This window comes from Pagrus pagrus (genome assembly GCF_965226575.1).
Source record: "Pagrus pagrus genome assembly, chromosome: 7".
In the NCBI taxonomy this organism is placed as follows: domain Eukaryota; kingdom Metazoa; phylum Chordata; class Actinopteri; order Spariformes; family Sparidae; genus Pagrus; species Pagrus pagrus.
This window is the reverse complement of record NC_140191.1, coordinates 27,443,229-27,455,332: the sequence shown is the minus strand read 5'-3', so window position 1 is coordinate 27,455,332 and position 12,104 is coordinate 27,443,229. Positions and strand designations below refer to the sequence as shown.

The 12,104-nt window shown below is 39.6% G+C and overlaps 1 protein-coding gene across 3 annotated transcripts; it reads right to left on the bottom strand.

Annotated features, from left to right (window-relative positions):
- Window positions 1-191: 191 nt before the first annotated feature.
- LOC311260020 (antizyme inhibitor 1-like) lies at window positions 192-8,775 on the bottom strand. 3 transcript variants are annotated; one of them, XM_084357514.1, is made up of 12 exons: window positions 8,555-8,775; window positions 6,810-6,931; window positions 5,072-5,282; window positions 4,717-4,890; window positions 4,138-4,310; window positions 3,651-3,785; window positions 3,397-3,478; window positions 3,175-3,249; window positions 2,720-2,885; window positions 2,231-2,346; window positions 1,571-1,791; window positions 192-1,457 (listed from the first exon to the last, which is right to left on the bottom strand). In XM_084357514.1, exons 3-12 carry the CDS (start codon window positions 5,171-5,173, stop codon window positions 1,343-1,345), a joined length of 1,359 nt encoding a protein of 452 aa, XP_084213640.1. In that variant the 5' UTR covers window positions 5,174-5,282; window positions 6,810-6,931; window positions 8,555-8,775; the 3' UTR covers window positions 192-1,342. The 3 variants fall into 3 exon arrangements, with proteins under 3 accessions (XP_084213640.1, XP_084213639.1, XP_084213641.1); XM_084357513.1 differs by lacking the exon at window positions 8,555-8,775 and adding an exon at window positions 7,671-7,927; XM_084357515.1 differs by lacking the exon at window positions 8,555-8,775 and adding an exon at window positions 7,671-7,926 and having other exon boundaries at window positions 1,571-1,788.
- Between the last annotated feature and the right edge of the window lie 3,329 nt (window positions 8,776-12,104).

Here is a 12,104-nt window from a genome sequence, read left to right as displayed (position 1 = left end):
TCATCAAACCAAACCCACTGAAACCTGTTATCACATTTCCAGGATGAGAATTGGACTAAGACCATGATCATGTTATCAAAACCTTTCTGAAAATGTTTAATTATTTAGGCCGTGCAATAGCACCTGGGCTTAACCAATTAAATATTAATGGTCTGTTGATGATTATAAAACACAGACAAAATGATTCACAGTCCAGTCAATGAGGTGTTTATTACTGTTCACGTTGACAAGCACAGATACTAGTTTTTAACAGACATATGCCCAATAATTCATCATGCCTTAGACACAGATGGGGAGACAATTTCAAAGACATGACACACTTTGCAAGTATATTTCCACAGTTGGGAAATATTATTCTTTCAACAGCCATACATGTTGATAAGTTATTCTTGAACAAATTCAATAGAAATTGATAGAAATAGCAAAAAAGCAAGTGTTTGAGCATTATAAATTATTCTCATTTAGAAAGTGTCCATTCCAATGTCAACTGATTTGTTATCCTTCAACACTTCCCTTGTTCCATCTGCAGCACATGCTGTATAATAAACCTGCTTTGCTATGTGATGGCATAGCAGTTACCTGCTGGTACAAGCAAGCTACTCAGCACTTAAAAAAAACACTGAAACACCAGATTACTGGTGAATACTGAGCCATTAGCGTCCCAACCAACACCAGAGCAGACTACACTCCTTTTCATGGATGTCATGGAGACACTTTGCATTGATCACGCTGGCTTTATTTACAACATCAGACAGATGAGTAAATGCACTTACAGATATGCATGTTTCCATTTCAAAACACTGAGAAGGACAACAGATTTTAAACGTAATCATGAAATCAAAAATCACACAAAACAAACTATACAACCAATTAAAATCATAAATACACATCTTGTAGCAAAACAGCCTACAACATCTCAGAACTGTGTTTCTGTTTAAATACAGTGCTTCACTCAGGGATAGACATCTTACTTTACAAGACTGGCAACGGCAATGGAGATATAGATAATACATCTGTCAAATATAATCATTTAAATCAATATATGTCTACTGTATGATTGTAAACTGTAGTGCCATGGGATGCCCAAAGCAAAGGGAAGAATGCATCCGTCTTCTTGGACTCATCCATTTTGTTGCATACAAATTAACATCTACTTGGGTTTTCCTGGTTTAATCACTTACTATAATTTAAATGTGGGGTTGCGAGATGAATTTAGCCTGGTCCCTGCAAACTCAAGCTCTATCTGCACAGTCAGTTCACTTCATCCCACTGGAATGTCGGGCCAGAGGAAGCAGCAGAAACCAGCAAAGGAAAGATACGAGTCTTCCTGGTGTGATGATTGCTAAGCCGGGACAGACAGCGCAGCCTCTGTTTGGCAGGAATTGAGAAAATAAGGGACCAAGGAGAAGTTCTTCAGTGTAGCCTCATGACTGACACCAGTGTCCTGCATCTCAAACCTGGTGGAGGAAAATGAACATGAGTCACTTTTCTGAACATTCTGAATATTTCTTTCAATCTATAAACTTTGCAACAAACAAATGTAAAATAAGTTCACCACTGAGTTTCTTACCAGTCTCTAGAGGAGATGACGTAGTATACTGGGGGTGATGGGGAGTCCGTGGTGGTGCAGAGTGGCTGACCCAGACTGTAGGCCCCTGCTTGGGTGAAAATGAGCCAGTCTCCGATGTTGAGCTCAGGCAACAGACAGTGCTCCACTACCTGGTCCAGGTCATCCCCAGAGGGACCCCACAGGCTGCTGCTGAACACTGGAGAATCCAGGGGGCTGTTCTGCTAAAACATAGAGCAGAGATCTTTTATTCACTAATACAACACACATGTATTCCACTGGATTAGGTCTGGGTTGACAAATGTAAATATCATAGCCAATTAAGAATGCAGCAATATAAACACGTATTTAAAATGGTGTTCCTGAAATCTCTGATTCATTATACTGAAAGGTTTAATTGCCTTTAACGCTGTTTCTTCCACCTTCATTGATTATATAACCTATTACCGCTGAGTAAGAGCAAGAGAGGGTGGAATATTCAATTAGTGAGAGGGTGGAATATTCAATTAGTCTACAGTGCATAAATATAGCTACCTATGTGACGTTTGACTATTTAAAAAATTTAATGAAAGGGGAAAAAATGTGTATAAATATTGACAAGCACAGAAGAAGAAAGTTTTACTGTGGTTACGTCCTGACCCATAGAGAATCTTGGATACTCACCTTGTGAACAGATGGAGAAGCAATCAATGTTTCAGAGAGTTTGCTGGCAAATGATCCATACACTCCCTCACTCATGTAGTACTGGAACTCTGGCTCCTCGTTGGGAGATGGATCATCTGTTCACAGAGATGGTGGACAAAATCTATTAGAGTGCAATGGATTCAATTTCAAACTGGCTGTTTACATTTTGTCTCATTTTATGGTTTATGAGTCACACATTTGTCTAGTTTCTTTGGTACAGCTGTTGGCTTGACTTTACATTATGCATCTTTAATCCAGGAGTTGTAATCTTGCTAATTCCTGGACATTTTTAATGGCAGTGCAGATCTTGTTCCTAAAACCTGCTGTATAAAACTGCTGAAGTAATTTAAATGCAGCATCTAAATTCATCCTTACAGTTTGGTAATCAGACACACATACTTTCTTGTATGTAAATAACCCCTAACATCTTTATGAATATATAAGCTATATGAATATAATGCTACAGACCATGTGCGTGGTCCAGGCAATCACGTGCCACCACTTCCTTGGAGATGACGTTCACAGCCAGAGTGAAAGCAGAGGACACAAAGAAACTGCCAGGCTCCGCAATGATGGAAACTCCAGTAGAAGGAGGGAAGTACAGGTCCACCATAGACATGACTGCACTATTGATCTGAAGAGATGACAGGTGCCAAAATGGGAAGGTCAATTAAGAAATCACTTTTAAATGACATTTTGAATATTGGACAATAACAATACATTTTATTTTCTTCTCATTATTTCAAAAGAAAGCTATTTAAATGCAGTACATGTGACAAGTTATAATCCATTCTAATCCGAGACAATGGGTATCACCAAATCCATGTTGTGACATATTTCTCCACCAGTCTTGCTTATACAGGGTCAACTGACCAATGTGTCCTTTGTAGTAGTATCATGTAAAAATCATATTGGATACTGACCAGTTCCAGCTGAGTCTCAGAGCCAGTGAAGCCACCGCCAATATCCAGGATTTTCATGTTGAAGCCAATTTCCTCCTGAGGCAGACAAAGGCTTGTAAATATGTAACCAAAACAGTGAGTGTGAGTATTTCTGGAGCAATCACAAGTGTCCACAACATAAAGCACAGAATCACAGAAATGAACAGAGCAACTAGCAACACAGTAAGATTTAACATAACTTACTCCCATATCAAAGACACAGCGGGCATCAGATATGGCGTGAACGTACACCTGGTCATCCTCACAAGAGCTGGAAATGTGAGATCTGAGGGGAGAACAAGGAAAAAGAGATGTTTAAAGGTTAAACATTGAACCCTTCACAATAACTTTGATCCTGCAGCAGGATGGACTGAATCATTAGCTCACGGGAGAGCGGAGGTAAATTAACTGCTGGGTGTTCTGTACATTTTCTCAAAGTGCATTTCTGCAGGCCTCACCTGACTCCAACCACCTGCACACCCAACTCCTTAGCCCTCTCCAGCAGATGTCGGCAGTCCTTGAGGGAGCAGCCAAAAGTCATGCTCATCTCATCATCCTGGCTAGACGCTTCTGTTGAAACCTGTAGCAGCAGTCTGAAATAAATAAAAACTCTTGGTTACTTGTATGCAGAGAAAAAAGGAAACCAGATGAGCTAAATACAAATGGTACACAGCTCGAATGAGTTGTGATGCTAGTACATTAAAATCACAGAATGTCTGCAGCTGAGACCAAATGACTTTATAGTTTGATTTGACAAAGCCTCTAATTATTGGCAATCCTAATATGCAAGTAGATTGGAAATAACATATTGTATTTCAAGTGAAATCCTCTAAGATGAATATTTTCTAATGACTTGTGGCACATTTGCACAAATCCAATTACTTGAAAAGTTGAATCAGCTTTAAGTCACATGATCACTGGCACCAATACTTTTAAAGCACTTACTTGGCATTGGGGTGGCAGCGAGAAATCTTACGTAGCTCTGCTTCATTATCACACACAAGGAGGTCAATGCCGTTCTTAGCAGCATATTTAATCTGGGAAACTTGTTTGCAAACACCTCCATAGATGATATCTTCAGAGGGAATACCATGGCCCTGTACCAGCTCGAGCTCAGACTGAAATACAAAGAGACAAAAGCAGAACAGTATTCCATTAAAACAGTGTATGTAGTGAACAAAACATTTCATGACACCATGTACAGTATGGTTTACTGCAGAAGAATAGATAATAAAAGATTAAAAGGTCAGCACTGAGGTCCACTGACCACTTGGTGGTGTCTATTCTACAGCTTGTGGACCATGAGTTGTGTAATATTAAACCACACAAATGTACCAATACTTGCTTTGGTAGAGAAAGGGGGGTATTACTGGACGCAATTTATACAGAGTATATAAGAGTAGTAAACTGCTTAAAACATTTAACTTAGTAATTGCCTACGCACTATGAATCACTGCAGCTGGGATTTTTTTCTGTGAGAACTGAAACTGACAGCAGTGATCTATCACGTTTGTGAAAGAGTACCTTGTTGGTGCAAATGAATCCTGTTCCGAGAGCAGCAAGAACTTCAATAACAGTTGGGCTGCTGTTGCATCTGACAGCGTAGTAGGGTCGAATTTGGGCCATGTGGGTTCGCCAGCGAACATGCTGCCTCATTATAACTCCCAGGTCTGCTACAAAGAATGCACTCTTCTCAGACTGAGGATGAAGAACACATATATGAGAATGAAATACATAAAATACACACGGCAAGATTTTGTAAAAGCGTAGCTGTATGTAACTTTGCCATATTTACAATACAATAAACCAACTAACTGTCTTTGAGAGAATTTAAAGAAACGAAGGTGCATTTAATATTCGTAGCAGTGAGAGCCCTTACCAGAGTTTGTTCATAAATGTGATTGTCAATCACGTCACAGAGGGTCGTGCCTGCCTCCAGCAGGCCGACAGAATACTGTGGTTCATCAGCAATTCCTTTCATCCTCTCAACCGTTTTCTTCTAATCCGACAGGCATAAAGAATGTGGCTAGTCCAAAGTGTTCTTGCTCGCTCCCTCTCGAGCCCCTGGGGTCCTAGACTTATGCAACAAACTATACAAGAAAAAGAGAAAAATTAGCATGAGACACAAAAGTTTAAGAAGCAAAACAATTAAATCATATTTGGATAACGCATATTCATTCATGTTGTCCGACTCTTTTCTAGTTTATTCAGTAGCTGGAACCTAAAGCTTTCTGATGAAATCCCCAATCAAACAACTCATTTTCTGTGAGCACCCAATCAGAGCAGAGAGCAGGCTCCACGTTACAGGATAGCTTTGTGGAAGAGGCCTATTCTTCTGAAAAGCCGCTGTGAAAACACAGAGTCTGGGGCACAGGGTTCATTTACTTTACCATCAATTACTGCCAACAATCCCCATGAATCCCTGAGCTGGTGACCCGTAAAGGTTCTTTTTGATGGCATTAAACAAGGTACAATACTGGCGGCGTTGGTGTCACAACTTTACTTTCACAAATGTTGCACAAATACATCAGAGAGGCACAGTAGTCTGGACGGGACCAGATGTGACATAGCTTGGGATTTGGGAGATGAACAATGTGCTTAGAAAGCCTGCTATATTGCTGACAACTGTGACAAGGCAGGACTGCTGCTCCATAAAAGTGCAGTTATTGACAGATGTGTGTACAAGGGAAGTAAAACCACTGGATGACCAAGACACTGACACAACTCTTGGGTAACATTTGTCCACATGAGACAACAAAGTATGTTGTCCTTCCTACAGGATTCAAACACCTTTTGGTCTAAAGTTTTGAGTGCTGTCTGAACAGAGGCAAGTAAGCTTTTTATTCCCCCAAACCCTCTGAAGTATGATCAGTAATATCTGAAGTTTGTGCAATAATAATGGACAGCCAGTCTGATAAAAACAAAATAACTGACTTTACATTTGCAATGTTGCCTTCATTTTATTGTGAAGAAAAAGTAAATGAATGCAATTCTACAAAATAGTGTAGGCTTCATTTTTTAAATTGCCTGCAGGAACACAGGTTTAAAAAGGTTGTGAGATGACTCAACCCAATCCTCTCTTTAAAAATCAACCAAGACTTTATGTAACTTAGGAAATGCTTAACTATGTCACTCATTCACAATATCGTCCTTTTGAAAGAAGAGAAGACGTCAATGGGGTCACACAGTTAGTACGATTACGGTTTATATATTACAAAACATTTTCTTTGCAGTCATTTTAGAGGGATTAATATCTATATCCAAAAGAATCTCTTTTATTGCAACCAAATCAGGGCAAAAGAAACCCTACAGCAAATAAAGGCAGTCCAGAGCACCACATACTGTTATTTTAATAGAAGTGCTGAAAATAGATCTGAAATGCATGATTGAAAATAACTCGGACTGTTTGTGAATCATGTGGAGCATGCAGCTTGCGGATACACCCTTTTTATTCATTCTGTCAAAGAGTAATGGTGAAATAAATTGTCACAGCGCATTAATATAAAAAATGATATTTTTCATTAAACAGACATTTGCACGATTCTAAGAGGAAAACATCCTCAGTCACATCATCAAGGTGTGTATTAATCTTTTTAATCTAAACCAAATTTACTCACATGGATGAGTCCTGGGATGAACTCGTCCACTATCAGCTAGGATCCCAAGGTGGCTCGGCGTTGAAGTCGAATGGCTCTCGGTATAGAGCTGCCCCTAGATCCTCTGGATAGTTATTATACACCTGCAGAGGGACGTATGAGGACAGAGTGCACAGCAATCAGTCACTGACAGAAACAAGTCAGACAAGGAGAACAACCACACTAACTTAACATTTGTGCAGTGTTTGTATAATAACATCTGTAAAGTGGTTGGTAACGCTGGTAAACAGGAGAGCAGGAAGGAAGGAGAGCATTAGTATAAGACATCCTGTTTATTGTTTACTTTGTGTGTGATAGTTTCTGCATCATGTTTGAAATGTTGTCCTTTGCTAGTTTGAACCATGGTCCACAATGAGGTAAACTGAACTGCCGCAATCATGACTAGCATTTTTGAATTGTTGAATTCACACTGCCATGAGTGAAGAAATCTAAATCCATGTCGCAACAAACACTCTAGCCGGTCGTTGTTAACCAAAAACCAAGCTGTCCTCTACCTATGCAAAACCACATTTATTATTTCAACAGTTGCAGCTACAGTAACCTAGCTTGCTATTTTAACTGGTTGCGTTGCATCCACTGGTAACGTAAGCATAAGGTATTAACCTTAGCTACCTAGCAACAAACAATGTAGCGTAAGCTAAATGCTGTTGTACAAAAGTCAATTACTCATTTTCAAGTAACAATGCTGCTGAATATTACTTTATCTTCCATCTCATATAGCGAGCATTTATGGCTTGTTGGCACACTGAGGCTACGTTGCTTGGTTATTTTAGCAACATGCTAAGTAGCAAGCTAACAACGCGGTTAGCTAACGTTACTTACGTCTGCTGAAAACCCAAAAGAGGGGACAGAACGCTTTTTCTTTTTAGGCGGAATTTTTAAACACTGGTGGGGTTACTAAAAGAGAAAAGGATAACTGCCATAGACGTGGTGGACTGGGTCGAGTTATTGTCCTTCGAGATTTTGTCGATGAGAGCTAGCTTGTACGGATCATTTGTTACGACCGAGAGGAGGCAACAGTGGAGGTCGAGTGTGCGCTGAGACTGACGGCCGGACCGACAGACGGTAGCAACAACACCACATAAATTAACACTCAAATATCCGGTTGCGATATCAAAATAAAATAAAATTTCACGAACATATTGAAACGTTTTTGAATAATGCAAGACATCACTGTGGAGATAAAGACACAATGAAATAATATTTTAATCAAATGAAGGCGTTTTACAAGATTTTTTAGAAAATGACTTAAAAAATTATAAATTATAGAAATATTTTTTCCGGTGTGCTTCTCCTGAAGTGTCGGGAGTTGACACATTTTGTATGGGCGGAGTTAAGAGCTGTCAAAACCAGCGCCCCCAAACACAGCGACCTCAGTCTGACAATAACGATAATAAATGACATGTGGAGCGCTCGTTAACTTGGCCATAAATGACTTCAATAATCAGTCACAACCCTAACTTGCAATAATAATAGTAATAAGAAGTGCAACAACAACAAAAACAATAATATTAATAATCTAAAGACGAGTTTGCTATTATACACTATTTTCCATAAAATTACAAGAAATATTCCAGAAACAGTCAAACAAAAATATATCTTCAGCAATAAAATCACCTTGGTTGACTAAAGATGTATCTATAACCTCATCCTTATATATTGTTTGTTAAACAGGCTGATGTCAAATTTCAATTTCCAAGAATTACCTGTGTTATGTCTTCATCGTGTTCTCCATGGCTCAGCAATAAGGACAAAATGCTGTCCAATAAAGTTTGCAGAATTTTCCTTTTTTTCAGAGAACTAAATCAAGAAGTGCACAGCATCAGTCCCACGAGTTATAGGTAGAAGGATGCATGTCCAAGTTCAAGCTCAAACTGGATTTCTCTGTTCCTTTGCCTTTGTTGTTGTGACTTTGAGAAGTTGTGCCTGCCTCTGAACATTCAGGGTCTGGGGCAGTGTTTTCTTCCAAGGAGATACATTTGCATGTCTCCCTCCTCGACACTGGAGGAGGAGGGTTCCAAGGAAGTCTCAGCTACTGTTTGCTATACAGAAGGCAAGTGTTTTCTCTGCCTCTCTTTAGACTCCACATTAATGCTATCGTCATGTTGGTCCTAAAGATAACAGAGCTAAGCATAAAATCCCCAATTTAAATGTCAAATTATAACAATAGAATTTCTTAGGAGATTTGATTTAGAAGCAGAGGGGAAATACCTCTGAAATGTGTTTTAAGTTCATCTTTGAGTTTCTGTTCAGTGTAATGATCCACTCATGCCTGTATCCTGGACTCAAAGTCCATTTTGAGCAGTGTCTGTGCAGTCTTTTTCAACGAGACTGAGTGAGAGGGACATGCAGTGCAGTCTTTTATGACTATAAACACACTGAAATATGTGTCCCAGGAATACACTTAAGAAAAATGATGTTCTCACAGCTAAATACTGCATAGTGTAGGATTTAGAAGTTCTATACTTCCACTGAAATCATATTTACCAAGAACAAATCTTAAATCTTTACCATCCTGATTTGTCAACATTATATAACCGTGCATGATGTGTTGTTTTTATACCAACTTACAGGAACAGTTGTGAATTCACATTGCTGTTAAATTCTCCAGAGTGTTAGATGAGCTTTGAGCACCCCACAGGGAAAAATCAACAATAGCAGCGTTTGTTACACTAATAAAACTGCTGCTTAGAGTCCATTGTGAAGGCAGCATAGGCAATGTCTTTTCCTCGAACCGCAACACAAAAGCTGTTCCGTGTTTTGTGCCTGTTCTCTCCGACACTAAATGTGACCATGTATATATAAGTCTAATCACGCATAGCATCTAAAGTGGCTTCCAGTAACGCACAATGTTTGATTTCCATTGTTTGTATCATAATAGCCATCGCAGCCACCGAGTATGCGACAGCGAGACATGTGTACCACCCACTGTGAGGGCAAATACTCCAGTGGCTGCATTGTGCAGCAGGAATTCTTATTTGCAAACATTGCAAACAGATGACATCAACACACAGATTTAGAAACACCCAGCACAGATCGACCCCGACTGACCAACAGTCTCCAGTCAGAGAGGAATAAAAAACATATTCCAACAATGAAAAGATAAAATAATACAGCAAATTCAACAAAATCGATCCCCCTCTTTGTGTTTTAAGCATAAAATGAATGTCATAAACAAACATTAATACATACTAACACAATCATCTCCATAAAACACCTGAAACACCACAGTATGTCCTCACATCTGAACAACAATAATTCATGTATTCATTACATGGACATGAGTGACTGGTTAAAGCCACCATGAATTGGTCTTACGCAACAGACTGTTGTGTTGTAAGTGTTGTTAGGTCACTCAGCAGCTCTTTTTGCCAAAGAATGTTGCTAAGTAAAAAAGGAACTCCAAACAAACTTTTCCTCACGCTGATCTGAATGTTAAGCAGCGAAATATAAAGCAACTGGCTGCAGGAACGTAGCAAATATGCAAAATCTATCTCACTGTGACTGTCAGTGAATTGCTTCTCTGACAATAACTGCAACTACAGACTGCAATCTTTTTAACACACCCAAATATTAATTGTAAAATGGCTCCGTTTTTTGGTTTATGCCACCTGAAAGGAACTGTCGTTATCTTTGGGCTTTCCGAGCACATGTCATTTTTAACAATAGTATCAAAGCGGTGGAGAGATACAGCGAGATAGACCGTGATGGTCAAACAATAAGACAATCTAAAAATTCCGGACATTTCACCCTTGTTTCCTTTCTGCCAAGATAGATTACAGAATAAGTCATTATAATAAGTTCACCACATAACTCTGAGAGATGAGATCATTACATGGTTTACTGTAAGAGAACTTTGTTTCTGAGAAAATTGCACCACCAGGAAACACACATCCATTGAATTAGATAGACACTATTATTTGTACTCTGCAAGTTAATTAAGTTGGAGAATGCCCAACATGATTTTCCTTTGTATTTATTATTATTATTTGTGCATGTGGACGCCTGTACAGATATAGCCTACATTCTGTATGCTTATCCTAAGTATTATATAGGCCAGCGGTTGTCAAAGTGGGACCCTTGAGAGGGTTTCATTGGGGCCCCCAGCAAAAAGGGGGAACAGTTTGTTCTCCCCATAATTTTTGGTCATGTGCTCCATACACATCCAAAACCTTGAAAAGCAAAATTCTTATCAGATGGGGGTCCCTTGGACGAAATCTTACCAAATGGGCGTCTGTATTTGTGTCAGCTTAGGGTTCCATGACGTCAGAACCACCGATGTAGAGTATGTGTGTGTATGTGAGCGTGCTTCCATTTCTCATAGCAGTAGGTCACTGTAGTGCAGGTGATATTAAAGTGGAGATGTGTACAGTGAGACAGTTTATGCAAAGCAGTTAGAGAGACCTACATTCTGGGAAGGTATGAGTAAGCCAACAAAAAACTTGTGTTGTGCCTCATTTTTTTAGTACAAGAAGAAAATCAGAGAGCATTCTCTAAAGAAATGGAGAAAGAGGAAAGGGTGATGGCAATACTTCTCCCTCCACGCTTCAAGATATCAGCTATTTTATCTATTTTATTCCACATTTCGAGGCCTTAGTCAGCAACCATTAACACAATTATGAGACACATGTGCGTGAGAAACTGTGATGATCATTTCCAGAGAGCTACGGGAGTCCATGCAAGTTTTGAAGGGTGTGCGTGACAGCAGATGGCTTAAGCATCTTGTAAATAGGAATTTGTCCATTCAGTGCTATTTGTTGCTAAAACAACATTTTTCTCTCTTATTGAATATCACGCACCAGACTCTCAGCGGCAGTCTGCATTCTGCAGACAGACTGATTATGGCGTGTGTGTGTGTCCTGATAACATCCCGGCAGACTGGCCTCTTGCCAGCCATGGGCAAGCTCACCCTGCCATTTGATGTCGAGGTTTGGCTCCAGGCAGACCAAGCATTGTGTCCCAAACAATGAACCCCAGACCCACTGAACTATAAACATGTCCCTTTGGGGGCGTTTTCCTCAGATTCTGTGCAGGAGACACCCAAAGTCAGGAAACCTGACCCGACTTTTCTAAATTTAGTAACTCTGAAGTCTCAAATGCTGCTGACTTGGCATTCGATATCTCCTTGTCTTATACAGTAATAATGCACTTGGAATGTTGACTGACGTTCAAGTCTGGGATGGAGCTCTTATCACATCCTGTAGATTCAAGAAATTTGGCTACATTTCATATCAAGAATGTAAATGTTGTCTCACC

Bases quoted from the DNA above. Each gene is read 5' to 3' on its own strand.
- LOC311260020 (XM_084357514.1), bottom strand. From the start codon at position 5,173: ATGAAAGGAATTGCTGATGAACCACAGTATTCTGTCGGCCTGCTGGAG. The intron at 2,886-3,174 runs GTCAGTATCCAA...TCATCTCTTCAG, and splicing joins CTGAGACTCAGCTGGAACTG to ATCAATAGTGCAGTCATGTC. The intron at 2,347-2,719 runs GTCTGTAGCATT...CTCTGTGAACAG, and splicing joins TTGCCTGGACCACGCACATG to ATGATCCATCTCCCAACGAG.